Raw genomic sequence first — 19,046 nt, forward strand, 5'->3', positions numbered from 1 at the left:
TAAGGTGCAGGGTATTACGTGCTGGGTGATCCTGGATCTAAGGTGCTGGGTGATCCGGGATCTAAGGTGCAGGGTATTACGTGCTGGGTGATCCTGGATCTAAGGTGCAGGGTATTACGTGCTGGGTGATCCTGGATCTAAGGTGCTGGGTGATCCTGGATCTAAGGTGCAGGGTATTACGTGCTGGGTGATCCTGGATCTAAGGTGCAGGGTATTACCTGCTGGGTGATCCTGGATCTAAGGTGCAGGGTATTGCCTTACTGGGCCCTCCTGGATCTAAGGTGCAGGGTATTGTTTTAACATTGGGGGCCACAAAGTATGATGTGAAAGTAAATCATTTGAAAATGTGTGGTTTATTTAATGATTTAACATTTTGCTATAAGCAATCGCAACCAATATGCAGTTTGTATTTTCGACACTACTCTGGAATCTGGTTGTCATGTGTTACAGCACAAATGTGAACTATTAATGTGGTCTACACTTGCCAAAATTCTAATGGCGTCTATAAATATTAGACAAGAGCTTAATTGTTTTAGGATACACATTATAACTTAATTAGAATCTAACTTTTATTTCATTTTACTAAAAATACTATTGTCATTGTTATCTAATTTATTTATAGTTTTTCAGTGGAATTTAAAATCAATCTAAATATAAAAGCCAAAAAATAATAAGTGATAAGAAAATGTAATTTAAGTGTCCTAAAATATACTGTGGTTAGTGTGATGTGTGGGGTTCATGAAGGTATTGGTGTAATCCACTTATAATTAGAGATGAGTGGGCTCGGATTCCGCTAATCCGAGCGCACCCGAACAGAGCGGATCCCAACGGGATCCGAGCACTGTTCGGTTATTTCCGGCGGGCAAAAAATGAAAACGAGGCTCTGTCGTCCAAGTCTCGCGTCGAATCTCGCGAGGGGTGGGAGGGAGGGCCCAGAACAATTCCATCTTGTACCTCTTTTTTTGGCATTATGTGCTCAAGCTACCTCGGTGCAACCTTTTGGCCTAAAAACAATATTGTGAGGTGTTCAGAATAGACTGGAAATTAGTGGAAATGATTGTTATTGAATGTTATTGAGGTTAATAATAGCGTAGGAGTGAAAAAAAACAAAACAAAACTGGTTTGTAGCACTTTTTATGTTTTTTTCAAAATAAATCCGAATCCAAAACCTTTCGTCAGGTGTTTTGCGAAAAAAATCCGAATCCAAAACACGAGACACCAAAAGTGACCGGTGCACATCCCTACTTATAATACCGTTTCCTTGTGCGTTCTTGGCGTCTTTATTAAATAAACTGGTATGTGAGCAGCATCATGTTATTTCATTAGTAGGTTAATTGATGGTTAAAGTACCTCTGTTTGGTTTCTTCTCAGTTATACAATCCTGTGATGTTAGTATCTCCTACATTGTTATAACAGATTTGCTTCTATATGTTAAATGAGGATCATTTTGTTTTATTCTATTTAGGTTGAATTTATATTTCGCTGAAAATCTAATTTTTTAATAATTTAGGTAACAATGATAATAGTGTTTTTAGTTAAATGAACTAAAAGTTAGATTTTTGAGTTAAAATGTACATCCTAAAAAATTGACTCCTTGTCTGTAATTACATTGTGTCTTAACAAGTCAGTGGGATCGCACCTTCCCAATAAATATTTGTAATGCACAATATCAGCTACAATATGGGAAGGAAGATCCAAGAATACATAATTGAGTAGTGCGGTTGGTCACCCTTTACCCTAATTGTCTGGAATATAAATATTATCAGTATAGATCATGTTGGATAATACCTTCTTCTCACAGGAAGACCCCTCGTCAAAGATGATCAGATTAGTGATGGTTCCACCTTGAGATGCCTATATGCCAGTGTTGGCTTAGAGCGGATGTGTACTTGTGTTGTCCTGATTTTTGGTTGTCCCCACTAACTTTAGTGGAGTTAAAGCCCTTTTTATGGTATCGTGCTCTGGTTGAATACCCAACCAGTATGTTGGTGCACAAGGGCTGATGGGAAGAAGACTCGTAAATAGGTGTCAAGCTCAACCAGAAATCCTGATAGCATGACCTGTTAGCTCTTGCGGACTAACCTTGAGCGCCCCTGCCTTATGGTGTACAGAGATCCATACATAATACCAGTCGTACAACTCTAGCATTGTTTGAAATGGGGGAAAAAACTGAGCTGTGTATTTTTATTTTAACATGAATGTGGTGCGCTATAAGAATGTTAATATTTACCATTTCTCCTTTTTTTTCAGTCTGCTATTATGTATTTTCAATTTCCACAGTGTTGAGTAACTGTCATGACAACCACAGTCACATGGCACATGATGTAGTGAGCAGAGAGGCTTTAAAACACCCCTCTGTGCTCTCATTCAACTCGTTTACCCCCCCCCCCCTCCTCTGTCGTCACATGACATGTTGTAAGTCTGGGAGCCATACTTGTTATCCCTCCAAGTTCACTTGTAGCAGTCCATTAGTAGTATTTAACAGTGTATCCGACCGTGGATTATAGCCATATGCAAAGCTGTGAATCCCTTATCGCCAAACACAGAATAATCTGTCAATGATGTGATTGTACGTTCTTTGAGTGCTTCTTCCATTATAACATTCTCACAGATTTCTGGACTTTAAAGGTCATGATCGTGTATGTGCAAAAATATATAATTTAACTTTGAAGCAAAATGAATTAAAACATATTTTTACTGTTTTAGTTTTTGAGATCGCTATGCCCTTGTTTTTTGCAAGCTGTCAGTGACTAACTTTCCTCTTCATGAACGGTTAAAGCACTAGAAACATTTCCTGGCTGTAGAACATCTATATCACATCCAGTATCAGCTTGATAAAATGGATTTCGTTCTCCCTCATAAGATAAATGTGACCTGGGCAATGCATTTTGAATTTATGTAGGAATCCTGTGCTGTGATGTCACTTTAGAGAGCTTCCTATGGCTAAAATCCAGAATCCTATTGCCAGAAAAGAAGCCGATTCGGGGCTTCCAGAGACTCCCACAACTATCCTTATTGTATCTCTGAGTTCATGTCAAGACCCTCTCATACATCCATGCTATAAAATAGCGCAGTGAGATGACTGCAAGTAACGACCATCTCAGTATTGTATTAATTAACTAAATGATGCTTCATTCCGCAAGCTTCACTAAATCACCATTCTGCCTGGTAAATGCGGCGCATTTCCTGAAATCATATAATGTAACAAAAGCAGATGGCTGCGGATTACTGGGGAGGGAGCGGATTAAATGGGCTTTTATACCGCAGTGTTGTCTGGAGGTAGCGCTGGGTCCTGGTTATTATGTAACGTAATGCAGGGAGATGAGCTGACACTCGCGTCTCTATCTGCCATGCTCTGCGAGTCCACGGACTTTTATAGAAGGCCGCAACTAGCCCACGTTTCCGGTGCTGCACTTCTGGGGCTCGCAGGCCTTGGGTGCCCCCTGTATTGTTTCTGTAGCAAATGGCCTAAAATTGAGACTAGTGTAATAATTAATAATGTAACTTAATAACAGGACAAGAAGTGGTACATGAGCAGGCTGCTCTCGATGTCTTTTGTGAATCTTGAGAGGGTGCGGAGATTACACCAATGTGGCCAGAGTTTCATAAGAATCCAATATAAAATACTTTTACTAACCTACAAGGCCATCAACAAAGCTGCACCGACATACATCTCCTCTCTTGTCTCAAAATATCTCCCAACTCGACAACTTCATTCTGCACAAGATCTGCGTCTCTCATCCACCCTCATTACATCCTCCCATTCCCGGTTACAGGACTTTTTTTTGGGGCTGCACCCACTCTATGGAATTCTCTCCCTCGCACAATAAGACTCTCCTCTGGTCTACAAATTTTCAAGCGTTCTCTGAAAACCCACCTCTTCAGACAAGCTTATAATATTCCTCAACCACCCTCTTAACCGCACTACATTACCCTATTACCACCCGTTACACAATTTCACACAAGACAACTACACCCTGACCAACATTGTTGTGTGACAGATCATTTAGCTTATGAGTCACTTTTACCTTTGCAGTCTGGCTGGGCTGAAATCCAAAATGTAGACTTAGGGCTAGATTTACTAAGCTGCGGGTTTGAGAAAGTGGGGATGTTGCCTATGGCAACCAATCAGATTCTAGCTGTCATTTTGTAGAAGGTACTAAATAAATGAAAGGTAGAATCTGATTGGTTGCTATAGGCAACATCCCCACTTTTTCAAACCCGCAGCTTAGTAAATCTAGCCCTTAGTCTTACCCTCATGTGTCAAACTGCCATTGTCCCATAGATTGTAAGCTTGCGAGCAGGGCCTTCTCACCTCTGTCTGTTTTATCCAGTTTGTTTATTAGTTTACTATGTTTGTCCCCAATTGTAAAGCGCTACAGAATATGTTGGCGCTATATAAATAAATGATAAGAGACAGTGCTTGTTTTAGGGTGGAGTTTGGAGCTGCTTCATGTTATCCCTCTGAGCAGACCTGAGACCGTCTTCCAGCTCTTTACCCTCTCTCCTAATTCCTGGACCTAACTAGGGTTAGGTACCTTTTAATACTTATGAATATTTACATTTTTTAAATAAAATCTTAGTTTTTCAAGTCCCAAATCACAGGGCCTAAAAGGGGTGGGGCTCACTAATGTGGGGTGTGGCCTAAATTGTGCTGTTGGTCGGATTGGACATGAACTGATTTTCTTTTTTAAACCCGCAATGTTGATTGATCTGTATCCTCTATTCTGACTTATACAATAATCCAGTCACACAGCATAACTGCTCCCAGTGCACAGGGCAGTCATGGTATTAGTGGAGGTCTGTCTCATACCACATCCACGTGTACAGCAGGTCTCTTGCACAATTTCCCTGTTTCAGATACGCAGAGAACTCTCTGATCTTTGGCCCGGACTATGTGGTGTTTACAGTATAATGACGTAGGCCCTGGTTATAGCAGATTGTTAGATTATGGCTAAAGATCAGACATATTATTATATACAGGAATCCTATATACACCTTGTTGTTATTTGTGTTTCTTGTGGAAATCATAGTAAAAGTAAATCTTCTCCCTCCTCAAGAGCTTACACTCCATTCAGATGAGAAAACATACAGCAGGAAGGGGAGCGATACAGTGGGGTCTTGTGCAGTAAGACCATGAGGTCAGGACGCCTCTCTTTGGACGGATGACATAACGTTTGTATAATATTTCTCTTCCCCTCATTAACATATCTCCAAACACTAATAATTCCCCTGTAATCCTCCTGCAAGAGCCTAATGCAGCGTAGAGATTACTGAGGTCACACAGAGGTCTGCACTCTCCATGGTCTTTATAACGTGCGTTGCTGCTGGGTAAACACATATGTTCCTCATGATCTTTATTAATGTGCGGGGGGCGGCTGGTAACTATACTGATGCTATTGAATCATCTTCATTTCATTTATAATATATAAATATATACTTAAAAACATAAATATTTTGCCTGGAGGGCATCTCTGTGCTTTATTGCCTGGGGGGGTTCCTGGTTTTGTGGTTTGTGTAGGGTCTGGGCAATATTTGTGAAGATGTGGTAAATCTGCCTCACAGCACTGGGGTCATGAGTTCGATTCCCGACCATGGCCTTATCTGTGTGGTGTTTGTATGTTCTCCCTGTGTTTGTGTGGGTTTCCTCCGGGTGCTCCGGTTTCCTCCCACACTCCAAAAACATACTGGTAGGTTAATTGGCTGCTAACATATTGACCCGTGTGTGTGTGTGTGTGTGTGTGTTAGGGAATTTAGACTGTAAGCCCCAATGGGGCAGGGACTGATGTGAGTTCTCTGTACAGCGCTCCGGAATTAGTGGCGCTATATAAATAGCTGCTGATGATGTCTTCAATAATGCTGGAGGTCTGTGTAATATGACTAGGATTTGTGCACTGTGGCTATGGGAGACTGGTCACGGCACTGCTGGTGCAGTGCGGGTCACTGGCGGCCGCTGCAGTTGTACAAAGTGGAGTAAGCACAATACAGGGAGTGTTTCCTAATTGCTATATTGTGCATAATGGCTGCATTAAGTGCAGTGACAGCTGTACGCTGGTTAGTGGACTAGACGTCTTTCCTCCTTGATGTTATTTGCTGGTTACTGGATTGAGGAGATGGAAAGCGGTCAGAGGGGTTTGATGCAATAGTGCAGCTGACACGTTCATCTATAGGGGGTTTCTACCTTACTATGCACCACTTGTGTCTACATTTACCAGGGGTGCGGTTATAAATGGGGCTTTATATTTTGTGCTTATGGACTGCAAAAAAAAAAAAAGACCAAGTCCTGCATTTATCACTTCCCAGTATGTGAATTCATTATTTCTCCAGAAAACCGTTATCCAGAATGTTACGAACACCAGAAAGATATTAAAGGACATTTCTACGGTTGTTCGGTGATGGTATAACTGCAGAAATATCCAAGTGCCTCCCTCCTACAGACAGTATGAGGAGCACTGCTAATCTACTGGGGAGGAGAATGTCATACCCACATCGAGTGTTTCCCCCTACAGTCACCATGAGGAGCACTGCCAAACATTTTATTGGGGAGGAGAACGTCGTACACCCAGAAGCGATCACCATTAGGACTGTAACTGTTGATAGAGTGGTATAAAGTTTTGAGCAGAGAAAACTCAAGTGACCTTCTTAGCCTCCATCTACATCCCTCTCACTAATACCTGGCTCTGTCCTGGTGACAAGCGGATGGCATTTAAACCTGCATAACCTTTAATAATCGCAGGCAGCGAATGAGCAATTTCTTCATTATTGACAAGATCCGGAGTGAACACATCCTGACGGATATTCATCCTGATCACCAGCTATTATTGTGTGTACAATTCAGCGGGGACGATGGATAAATGGTCTGTGACTCTGCATCTGCTATTGATTTGTGGATGTTAATCCATCAATAATGTCAGCAAGGATTTCTTAGTGTCTGACCCATGTATGTATTTTCTTAAGTGCAAATGCAATCAAGATGAAGACGCAGTGGGGAGAGGATTTGCATCAAAATCCCCAGTATGGTAATGACAATGGCATCTCCTCATCAATAAACATTGTTCTCTAAAGTACAGGTAAAGTTCTTGACCCATGTATGTCACATGCATCCAACAAAATGCTGTATTGAGCAAAGAGAATGCGGGAAAGAAATGGCAACTGTATTTCTGTGATTGTAATGTCAACTATGTGGCAAGTGAAGGAGGGGACATGGCAATGCCAGTGTGCATATCACCCCCACCCCACTCTGCATCGCACAGTGGGGGCAGGGTCTGATTCCATTTGATGCTGCCACCGGGATCTGGGAGGGTGCTTACTCTTCCTGGGAGGAGTCCCATAAATTCGGGAGGTCACAGAAGTTCCGGGAGAGTAGGTACGTATGTTCTATAACTTACTAAAGTTGGTGACCTTCACTTCCTGTGACAACCAATGCTATAATGCCAGTCGGTGCATACGAGCCAACATTGCTTAACTATCCTCCGGGAGATCGTGGAGGGGAGATCTTGCAGCAGGGTCCAGAGGCGGGGCTACATGAATGGTCTCGTTAAGCCCTGCCCCCTTTTTCTCAATGCTGCAATTTGCGGCCTAACACAGCTAGGAGGATGTGATTTGCTGTGAATTGTGCTGTTAAACCCTCCCCCACCCACTTCACAGGGAAAGTGGACAGGACATGTGACGTTGCGTTGCTCTCCTGGAAAGTCCTATGAGTCGGTGACAACCACATCGGATGGCAATTGCATCCACTTCCATTATGCATACACATCTACATTTTTAGATGTGAGAGTTTTTTTGGCCTATGGAATATTAAAATGCACTAGAACAGATGCAGCGTGGAATGTGTCTATCATATAGTGAGGAAAGGATTTCACTCTCTCTCAAAACTTAAATTTTGTTTTAGTCACCTTCTTTTTCTGGATAAGCAATATTGAGCTTTGCACAAAGTGAGTAATGCAGCCTATAGTCTTATTAAGGTCAAGTTAACCCGTGCATGATACTCATGCATTCTAGTCAAATCAAGCTACTTAAGGTCTTAAAAAGGTTCTTGTCATGCATTTGGGCCTAGCCCAGGCCTCCTCAGGGGAAGAGCGTTACTTCCCGACGCAAACGCCCTTTTTAATGTGTGTTCATGAGGTAAAATTACCTCACGAAAATGAGTTTGACCCCTCAACTCGTAAATTTAGCCTTTACTACCCCTCCCACGGGGGGAAGGGGGGATGATGGAAGTTAACTGACTTCACTATTCTAATTTTTTTGTCAAATAATGTCAGTATACCAAATTTCAGGTCAATTGGATGAGCCCTTTCTGAGAAAATAGTTTTTTCCACACACACACACACACACACACACTAACACACGCCGCTAGGCTTTTACTTTTATATATTAGATAATGCTAAGAATTTACTAGGTCACTGTATAACTCCGCCCAGCAGGTGGCGCTGCAGCTTGTTGTTTTTTTTCCACACACAGACTAACACACGCCGCTAGGCTTATATATATTAGATCATTTACAGATGTGCAAACTAAGGTCCTCCCAAAACACAAATGCAACTGGTTGCTTGCACAACTCTTCTTGATCCTTTAAGATAAAAAAAAGTGCTTTCTATAGGCGTACAAAGTGTAGTGTCCCCTGAGGGGAGGAGCTTGCTTTCTGTGTGTACTAGACACATATATTAATATAGAAACACAAAAAGGGGTACTATCACTGCGCTGCCCCCTAATTAGGTCTTACCGCTAGTGGTGCTGCTGTAAGGGAATAGAAGGGTGGGAGGCACATCTCTAATATATGGACAAAAGAAAAAAATACTCCCTAGCGCTCCACAGTTATGGTAGTTTGAAATATAATGGTAGTAGCTGAAGTACCCGGTGTTGCCCTTGTTTTATCTTCATATTAAGGTAACTCTGAGTTGGATGTAACTCAACATTTTAAAATTAGCAGTTTAGAAGCTCTTCCAACATCCCCATTGGGTGGCTGGCCAGTATAGATTTTGTTTTATTTTAAATGTTATCCAAATCCATCCAGTAGAAGGCTCAGAACAGGCTCCCCGGGTCAATGTTCTGCCCAACGTACACCAACAAGAGTTGTGCCTGGGACTTTAACCCTCTTAAAACCTGGCCATGTTCCAGCTGGACCATCCAGTGTTGGTTTCATCCCAGTCGGTGTAGGGGAGTTCGAATTCCATAACCGGACAGACAAACGCAAAATCAATCCGGTAGAAGACCCAGAAAATGCTCCTCGGGTCAAAGTTCTGGACAGTGTACACCAACACAAAGTCTGACTGGGACCCTAACCCCCTTAAAAGCTGCCCAGGATCTAACTGTACCACCTCATGGTGGTTTCATCCCAATCAGTGCAGGGGTGTGCTGGTGAAATGAGGTATTAATATCACCCTAACCTGTTCCTCACTTCTCACAAAATGTGTATTATAGCATGTACTTTTTATAGCCATTGCTTTTGTTCCCCAGCTCAACAGAATACTACGGCAGTGTCTAATTACATGTGGATAAGGGGACATTGTTGCTCATTGTAAATTATGTATATTGTTTATTGTATCTTGTTGATATTGCATGGAAGCTGTTTGTCATTGTCCTTAAAGTGAATCCAGGTGGGCTATTGGTAAGGATCAAATTGCAAGATACAGGTGAGGGGGAAGGCCAATTAGTATCCATTGTTCTCAACATGACTAGTTCAGACATGAAGTGGATAGAATTGGGCCAGAAAACCCAGTATCTTCATAGGTGTCCAAATGCAAACAAACCAAATCCATCCAGTGAAAGGCCCAGAACAGGCTCCCCGGGTCAAAGTTCTGGCTAGTGTACACCAATGGGAGGTCTGACCGGATGCCTAAACACCTTAAAATCTGTCCAGGATCCACGTTTGTTTCATCAAAATCGGTGTCAGGTAGGAGTTTGCAAGTTCTTTAGCCGATCATAGCCAGGCACCTGGTATGTGATAGGACAACTGGCTATAATAACTATTTTATTATTTTTTGTGGATCCACATTATTTCTGATTTTATGCATTCTTAATGTCATGTCTGTAAGCAAGAGTTATCAAAATAAGTTGCCCTGTTATGGACTTATAATGTTATTTATGTTTACATTTATACTTTCTAATTATTAGTTAATAAAATGGCATTTAAATCGACCTCACCAGTATCCCACTTTCACTCTCCACATACCTCATACATTAATATGATTATGTGCCACATGCGCTAAACAAGATTTTGTTTTAATGGACAAGATTATTAAAACATACCAACTTCCCCGGTTTAGACGGGACAGTCCCTATGTTTGGGGATTGTCTCACTGTCCCAACAGTCGGGACTCTTGCCCCAGCTGCTGGGGGACTGTTGGAGATGTATCCTGCACCGACCATGCAATACAGGGGTGTTTTTAGGAGTAGAGAGGGGGGGGGGCTTTGGATGGCCTACTGTTTCAGCAGAACTAGACATGATCTGGGAACATGGCACGCCCCAACATAATAAGCCACACCCCCTCTTTGAACGTTCCATTCTCAGTCCAGCTTCCAGAATGTGAAGTGTTGGAGGGTTTAAATGAAATTGAAGGGGTGGAGAAAGAACATTTAAGGGGATGTGTTTAGCCGGTGCCTCCAGCTGAAAGGATGGAATCTTACATCTTTACGGAGATGATGGAAACCAGGCCTTGTCTATACTATCAATAGGACGCCTTCCGTGCCTGCCCGTTACCCTTTATATGGCATTCTGACAAGTATAATAAAGTGATAGGAGAAGTGCAGGGGTCGAGACAACACTGTGCAGACCACCCCCTACAGCGTAGTGTCAGAGTTCATGTCATCGGGGGGACATGGTGACGGGAATCGCGGCTTTATTTTCATCATTGCTGAGAGAGTAGACGAGTGTGAATAAAACACAAACACACCACAGTGCGACACACTGAAAAGCTCTGCAATGTTCTGTAGTTTCATTACATTTAATGTGTGTTTCTTTTCCACCTAATGACTACAGATCTGAAGTATGTAAGGACTGCAGTAAGATGTCAGACATTGGTAAAGTGCTGGGTCCTCTATGCAGAATGTTCTGCTATTGCCAGAGCACTTGTCCCAGCTCTGGCTGCTTCCTCCGGCTGCTCTGTAAGTTTGAGGATCTCTGTCTTCGCTTTACGTAAGCGGGAGAGTCCTCTTTACACCACATGTCCCCTCCGGGGTCTGTCCCATCTGCAGGATACAGAGAGTTAGTCATATGCTATATTGCAAGAAAAGCTCCCAACACAGAGACATGGAGAATCGGGACAATATGCGCCCCGTCTCCGATATTCCCATACTCCACCCAAATCCACCACCAAAACACTCCCTTTTAGGTGAAAGTCCACCCATTTCTGCAGCAGCTCCGCCCCAGTTCAGGACCATCCCGCCAAAATCCGGACAGTTGGGAGGCATGTATATTAAGACCTTTTACAAGTACAAGTTATTTTATTTTTATGTTGCACCTTTCTCATCACTGTGTTTCTGCTTCTCCGCGGCCCCGTCAGCCTGCAGGGGAATGTCCACTACCAGCCGTCGCCTCTGCAGCACAAACTCCAGCTCGCTGTCCTTAACTTTGCGGCTAATCCTGCGACGGCTCGCTTTACGCGCTGGTTTCCTTATGGTGTCCTGCAAGAAGGAGACATCTGGTAGCTACAGTCTATTCTCCTTACTCCAAACTCAGCAGTCTATATAAATGTGAATTGTCAGGAATAGGAGACAGCTCTGGGTGTTGGACCAACCCCCAATATTTATGCTGTCTAAAGCATTTTTTAGTATAAATTGCAGACTGAAGAGTTCTTTAACTTTTGTTACTATACCCCTATTAAAACTTAACTAAAAGACTTAACATTAAAATAACGACACCAGACAATTGTTAAATTCGGCTATAATTTAAGTTCCAATTTCTATTGGAATTTGCTTCTAAATTTAAATCGGTGGTGGGGAAGGCAAATTGGTGAGGTAACCCAAACCTATGTCAAAATACCAAACGGTGTATGGCCGTCCGGCACTAACCACTGGTCCCAGGACAAATCCTTCACGATTGGTCGGTGCTAATTCTAGCGTCAGCTTGCATGCCCCTCTCTGGGCTCACAATGCCCTGCCCGTACAGAGCAGGCCAAGGTGTCCTGTTTAAAGAGCCAAGGTGCTTCGAAGAGGGTAGTACCCTTCGGCCAATCAGCGATAGCACCGTGTGACCGGTTGCCGACTCACCAAATTTGTCTTCCCACTACAAACCTGTTAAAGCAAATAACAAAACATAAAGGGAGGGTGCGGTGGGATTTCCAGTAGAGTAAGAAGGATTCGGCATGCTTTGTCCAGGAGTATATCCTCTCCAGGAAGTCAACACCCACCCCCATCCCATTGGATGGAAACTGGAGAGGAGTTAACCCTTAAGTTGTAAGTACCATTTGTTATCCCTATCATCTGAGTTTAAGGACGTTTCTTTTATGGCTGTACTTGTCATTATGGGTTTTTTTTTGGGGGGGGGAGGTTTGGTTCCTATGCCTGTTGGTGTTTTCAAAGTGCCAGTAAAACGCTGTAACTTCACTTCAATGTATTGCTGAGTTACAGTTTAAGTGGCACTGACTGAGGCGCGAGCCCTGGGGGTTGCTGGGAAATATTCAGCTTTCTTCTGAGTTTGTCAAAGTTAAAATGCTCTGAGTAAATACGCTCAGAGAGGAAACCTCTGCATTTTCCAGCCAGTGCCGCCGTTACAGGCCTGGTTATATTCTATAGGGCATAAACTAGTTTCTAATTAGGGTAATAAAATGAACGATGTTCCTATATGTAGAAATGGATACAAAAGTAACTGCGGTACATTGTACTCAGGGCCGGCGCTACCATCAGACAAATCTAGGTGGTGGCCTATTGTGCCATGGGTTAGGTGAAGCATACCACAATGAATGAGTTGGTGTTTGGAAGGCTGCTCCTCTGTGACTCTGGTGGGCTGGCAGTATGGTGCTGGGCAATGATGGCACTACTCAGCGGCACACTCCTGGTCTAAGAGCAGAATGTGCCGCCTCCACCTCTCACTTCGCTGGCGCTGAGTGTATCGTGCCTCCTGGGAATAAGAAGCACTATGGCCTATACATAAACCTTCATGCTTATTTCCACGCTTGAAATACGCAAGAGGTGCTAAGCTAAGCACTCGCCAACCCTCACCAGTACTCGGCACTCGCCAACACTCACCAGTACTTAGCACTCACCAACCCTCACCAGTACTCGGCACTCGCCAACACTCACCAGTACTCGGCACTCGCCAACACTCACCAGTACTCGGCACTCACCAGTACTCGGCACTCGCCAACACTCACCAGTACTCGGCACTCGCCAACACTCACCAGTACTCGGCACTCACCAGTACTCGGCACTCGCCAACACTCACCAGTACTTAGCACTCACCATCAACATTCCCTGCAGTTCGCAGATGACGCTCTTACGGTTCTTGGTTACTGCAGACTGGAGCTAAATGGGACAACGGTGACATAAAGGACGATATCATTCATTAAGCTGCAGTTACAAAATACACAAGAACAAGAAATATTATAGGTGAGGTCCACAAGGAAATGTTAAAAATATAAATGTACAGAACATATACGATAACATAAACATCTATATTTCTACACCACATAAGGGGGCTATTTACGAGAGTAGCAGATCAGCCATACAGACATCTACATCTACATTCTATGTGTGACCTCGCAGAGCAAACTACACATAAATTACGGTTTGGCATGGCCTAAAATCTCCCTGTCGCTCCCCATTGGCGCAAACAGATTTATTAGGGGAGGGGGCCCTCATCAATGAATTAAGGGAAGTAGCAGGCTTTATTTCTAGACAACAGCTACTCCTAAGATGTCAGAGGAAGGACGTGGGGAAGGCCCCACGGGTTCTGCCATTTCCTCCATTCCCAGCCCCCCAGGTACACATGTTGTCAAGAGAGAGGTGCCAGCTGCCAGAGAGAGTCACCACAAGGCAGAGAGGTTCCCTGCAGTATCCCTGATGTCATGTAATTAATAACGTCATATCGCTGGCAATGGAGAAGAGCCGAAAAGAAAAAGCAGAGAGCTGAGTAAATTACTGCAGGTGTTGGATAAAACTGGGACAGGGGCAGGGCAAATGTGAATAGAGGATAACTTAAAAAAGTGGGTGGGGTCAGGGGCGGATCTAGAATATAGTTTTACCAGAGATGATTTAGTCCCCGCCCCCTTTTTGACAGCTAAGGCTGCCTGCGGCTTCACACTGTGGTGCAGGTCTATTCGGCAGAGACAGACAGGGAGAGTGTGCGGCCCGGCTGCTCTGTCTGCCTGTCTCTGCCGAACGGAGCTGCACATAGCAGGGGCTTGCTGCCTGCAGCTGCAAACTAGGGGGGCGATTACCCCGATCGCCCACCTGGATCCGCCACTGGGTGGGGTCAGAGAAGGAGGAGGGGCCCTGCCGCTTACATTTACTGGGCCCCGCTGATCATCATGATCAGTGAACAGTGAGGAGATGAGACGAACCTGCCCAGACCTCGCCGGTCTTAATATGACGCCACTTTTTATTCTTTCCATCATTTCTCTCACTGCATCTGCCCTGCCATCAGCGTGGACTGGAAATACAATGAATAATCAGTTATTTATAGTACAGTACAGTGAGCTCTTTATCTCATATTACCGCACATGTAATGTGGTCAATGACCTGAATAAACCAAGTAACACCTAAGACTCACTGACATCACACACTGCGCTCACCCTCTGACATCACACACTGTGCACACCCTCTGACATCACAAACTGCCACACCATCTGACATCACACACTGTGCACACCCTCTGACATCACAAACTGTGCACACCCTCTGACATCACACACTGCGCTCACCCTCTGACATCACACACTGTGCTCACACTCTGACATCACACACTGCGCTCACCCTCTGACATCACACACTGTGCTCACACTCTGACATCACACACTGTGCACACCCTCTGACATCACACACTGCGCTCACCCTCTGACATCACACACTGTGCTCACACTCTGACATCACACACTGTGCACACCCTCTGACATCACACACTGCGCTCACCCTCTGACATCACACACTGTGCACACACTCTGACATCACAAACTGTGCTCACCCTCTGACATCACAAACTGCCACACCCTCTGACATCACACACACTGCACACACCCTCTGACATCACAAACTGTCACACCATCTGACATCACACACACTGCACACCATCTGACATCACACACACTGCACACCATCTGACATCACACACACTGCACACCCTCTGACATCACACACTGTGCACACCCTCTGACATCACAAACTGTGCACACCCTCTGACATCACACACACTGCACACCCTCTGACATCACAAACTGCCACACCATCTGACATCACACACACTGCACACACCCTCTGACATCACACACTGTGCACACCCTCTGACATCACACACTGTGCACACCCTCTGACATCACAAACTGCCACACCATCTGACATCACACACACTGCACACACCCTCTGACGTCACACACTGTGCACACCCTCTGACATCACACACTGTGCACACACTCTGACATCACACACTGTGCACACCCTCTGACATCACACACTGTGCACACCCTCTGACATCACACACTGTGCACACCCTCTGACATCACAAACTGCCACACCCTCTGACATCACACACACTGCACACCCTCTGACATCACACACTGTGCACACCCTCTGACATCACAAACTGCCACACCATCTGACATCACACACACTGCACACACCCTCTGACGTCACACACTGTGCACACCCTCTGACATCACACACTGTGCACACACTCTGACATCACACGCTGTGCACACACTCTGACAACAGAAACTGCACAGCGCACACCCTCTGACATCACACAGTGTGCACACCCTCTGACTTCAGAATCTGTGCACACACTCTGACATCACATGCTGTGCACACCCTCTGACATCACACACACTGCGCTCACCCTCTGATATTACACACAACCTCTGACATCACACGCTGTGCACACCCTCTGACATCACACACACTCTGACATCACACACACTGCACACACCCTCTGACAACAGAAACTACGCACACCCTCTGACATCACAAACGCTGTGTACACCCTCTGACATCACATACACACTGCGATCACCCTCTGACATTACACACAACCTCTGACATCACACACTGCACAGACCCTGTGACATTACACACACTCACACACCCTTTGACATTGCATACACTGTACACACCCTCTGACATCACACACACACACTGCATACACCCTCTGACATCACACACAAACACTGCACACACCCTCTGACATCACACACACACACACTGTACACACCCTCTGACATCACACACACACTGCACACACCCTCTGACATCACACACAAACACTGCACACACCCTCTGACATCACACACACACTGCACACACCTGACATTGCACACACACGATGCACATACTGCACAGATTATTTATGTATATATTCCATGGACAGCTCTCTCTGTGGACTCATCTTCCAGCTCTCACCTGTCTCAATGGAACCCTCTGACCCTCGTTGCCCTCGCCTCTGTTTGATTAATGCCAGGGGGCTGAAAAATGCAGAAAACTTCTCAGAATTTTATCTTTAAATCAAATATCAGCAATGAAATATCCCCCAGTGCATGAACATAATTGTTATTGAGAGTTACTGAGCATTATGTTTTTACAAAATATAATGTATCTCTGACAATTTTGAGGCACTGTTAACCAGGCTAACATGTAGACAGAAAAAGTATCTAGCTAGTGACCCCTAATGTGTAAGTGTGGCCCTCAATCCCTCAAATTCCCCCACTTCTCCCACTTCCGTGGTATTTAATGCCTCAGCCTGTAAAGAGATCCTAGAAACATTAGAATCCCTAGTTCGTCAGCAAAACATGCTACATTTTCTCTGTTCCCAGTGCTCTCAGAGGTTCTAGTAAGTGGTAGACCTCCTCACCTTACTCTCCACCCTGCCAATAAGGTTGTAGGCCTCCTCGCCTCACTCACTGGCCTGACATGGGTAGACCTCCTCACCTCGCTCTCTGGCCTGACATGGGTAGACCTCCTCAATTTGCTGTCTGGCAGACCTCCCTTCTTTACTCCCTGGCCCTTCTTTGATAGAATTTCCTCTTAAAGGGAACCTGACAAGTGGTGGTAGGGATTTATCACTATAAAGACCCTGGATCCTGGAGAGGAGAAATATCTTACCAGGGAACCGGGGGCTGACACATTTACTGCCCAAAGTAAGAACTGGCCCCTAATTGTCTTCAGATTACTATGAGTAACCCCTGGAGAGTAATGGTTTCACTGTAACTAACAGAAAATTTAACCATTTGCACAATATCACAGCTAAAACACACACAGTGATTCATCATTTTACAAATATACTTATTTTGTTGATTATAGTATAAAATGCTTCACTAATGCATAGCAGCAGGATAGGGGGTTACAAAAAAAATAAAACCCTACATTTGTTGGTATTGAGGACATTGATAGTTTTGTAATGTATTGTAGACAGTAATGTTGTTAGTGAAAAGTTTGTGCTTATAACTTGTTTGTGGCTCTCAGGATGAGCTTGTGGACAGCCCTGACTTAGACAGCTATTCTGTATAATATACAACACTCGAAGTTTAAGCTTCAGAGCTTCCTATCTGAGCCTCACTCACTCTTCAGGGATCTTGGAAGAAAGGCACATAGGTGGTGGGGGTGGTGGTGGAGGAGGAGGAAGAAGAAGAAGAGGAGGAGGAGATGTCGCCACCACTGTGTCATCCTGTGTACTGCAGATGGTTTCCTTTTCTTTTAGATCTCCTTCCAAGGACTTAACTAGAGCAAAAACAGAAATCAGCATTCCAGAGAGTGCCAGGATCAGTTCACTGGACATTGTTGTGCTTTATATTGTCTGGTACTTCCTGCTTGGGGAATACAAGGCTATCTATTGATTATTCTGTAACCACAAGCAATGTTTATCAGCTCTAGACAGAGAACATTATTTCTAAAGTAAGATCCATTTTGGCTTGTTATGTCTGTCACAATTCTGACGAAAGACCATGTAATTCCTCAGTGCATCACATACCCTTCTCTTCTAGGCCTGCACACTTCTCCTGCTCAGCCTTTAGCTGTTCTCCTAGCTGCTGTTTCTCCATGTTTACTGTTCTTAAGTCCTGCTTAATTACAAGAAATTCCTCTTGTGATGGCCTCTCTGATAACTGTATCTCCAATTCCTTCACCTGTGGGGAGACAGTAACAACCATTGGTAGACCAGTCACATAGTATAAAAAGTAATTAAAAGCTCAGAAACCCCTCCATCCATCCATCATATATCTATCATACATCCATACATCAATCATATATCTATCATACATCCAGCCATCATCTATCCATCCACCATATATCTATCATACATCCAGCCATCATCTATCCACCATATATCCATCATTACATCCATCATCAATCCATCCATTCATCTATCATATATCTATCATACATCCAGCCATCATCTATCCACCATTCATCAATCATTACATCCATAATCGATAATCAATCCAACCATCCATCATTCTATTCATCACCCATCTATCCACCATGCAGCCATCATTACATCCATCATCAATCCAACCATCCATCCATAATTTATCTTCATTTATCATTACATCATTACATCATTTATCATACATCCAGCCATCATCTATCCACCATCATCAATCATTACATCCATAATCGATAATCAATCCAACCATCCATTCATTCCATTCATCACCCATCCATCATGCATCCAGCCATCATCCATCCACCATGCATCCATCATAACATCCATCATCAATCCAACCATCCAGACATCATCCATCCACCATGCATCCATCATAACATCCATCATCTATCACCAATCCAACAATCCATCCATTGTCCATCCATTCTGTTCATCACCCATCTATCCACCATGCATCCATCATTACATCCATTATCCATCCAACCATCATATATCTATCATACATCCAGCCATCATCTATCCA

General features: G+C 44.0%; 1 protein-coding gene across 1 annotated transcript in view; it reads right to left on the reverse strand.

The window, feature by feature from the left end:
• Positions 1–10,907: 10,907 nt before the first annotated feature.
• The window catches only part of LOC142103184 (shootin-1-like), a 36,430-nt gene continuing 28,291 nt past the window's right edge, over positions 10,908–19,046 (reverse strand). The window contains exons 10-16 of the mRNA XM_075187394.1: positions 18,110–18,263; positions 17,703–17,859; positions 16,546–16,607; positions 14,499–14,587; positions 13,399–13,461; positions 11,460–11,622; positions 10,908–11,187 (exon numbers count right to left, since the gene is read on the reverse strand). Of these exons, the coding sequence (XP_075043495.1) occupies positions 11,054–11,187; positions 11,460–11,622; positions 13,399–13,461; positions 14,499–14,587; positions 16,546–16,607; positions 17,703–17,859; positions 18,110–18,263 (822 nt within the window). The 3' untranslated portion in view covers positions 10,908–11,053. The remainder of the gene's footprint in view (positions 11,188–11,459; positions 11,623–13,398; positions 13,462–14,498; positions 14,588–16,545; positions 16,608–17,702; positions 17,860–18,109; positions 18,264–19,046) is intronic.

Source organism: Mixophyes fleayi, chromosome 1 (assembly GCF_038048845.1).
Source record: "Mixophyes fleayi isolate aMixFle1 chromosome 1, aMixFle1.hap1, whole genome shotgun sequence".
NCBI classification, from domain to species: domain Eukaryota; kingdom Metazoa; phylum Chordata; class Amphibia; order Anura; family Limnodynastidae; genus Mixophyes; species Mixophyes fleayi.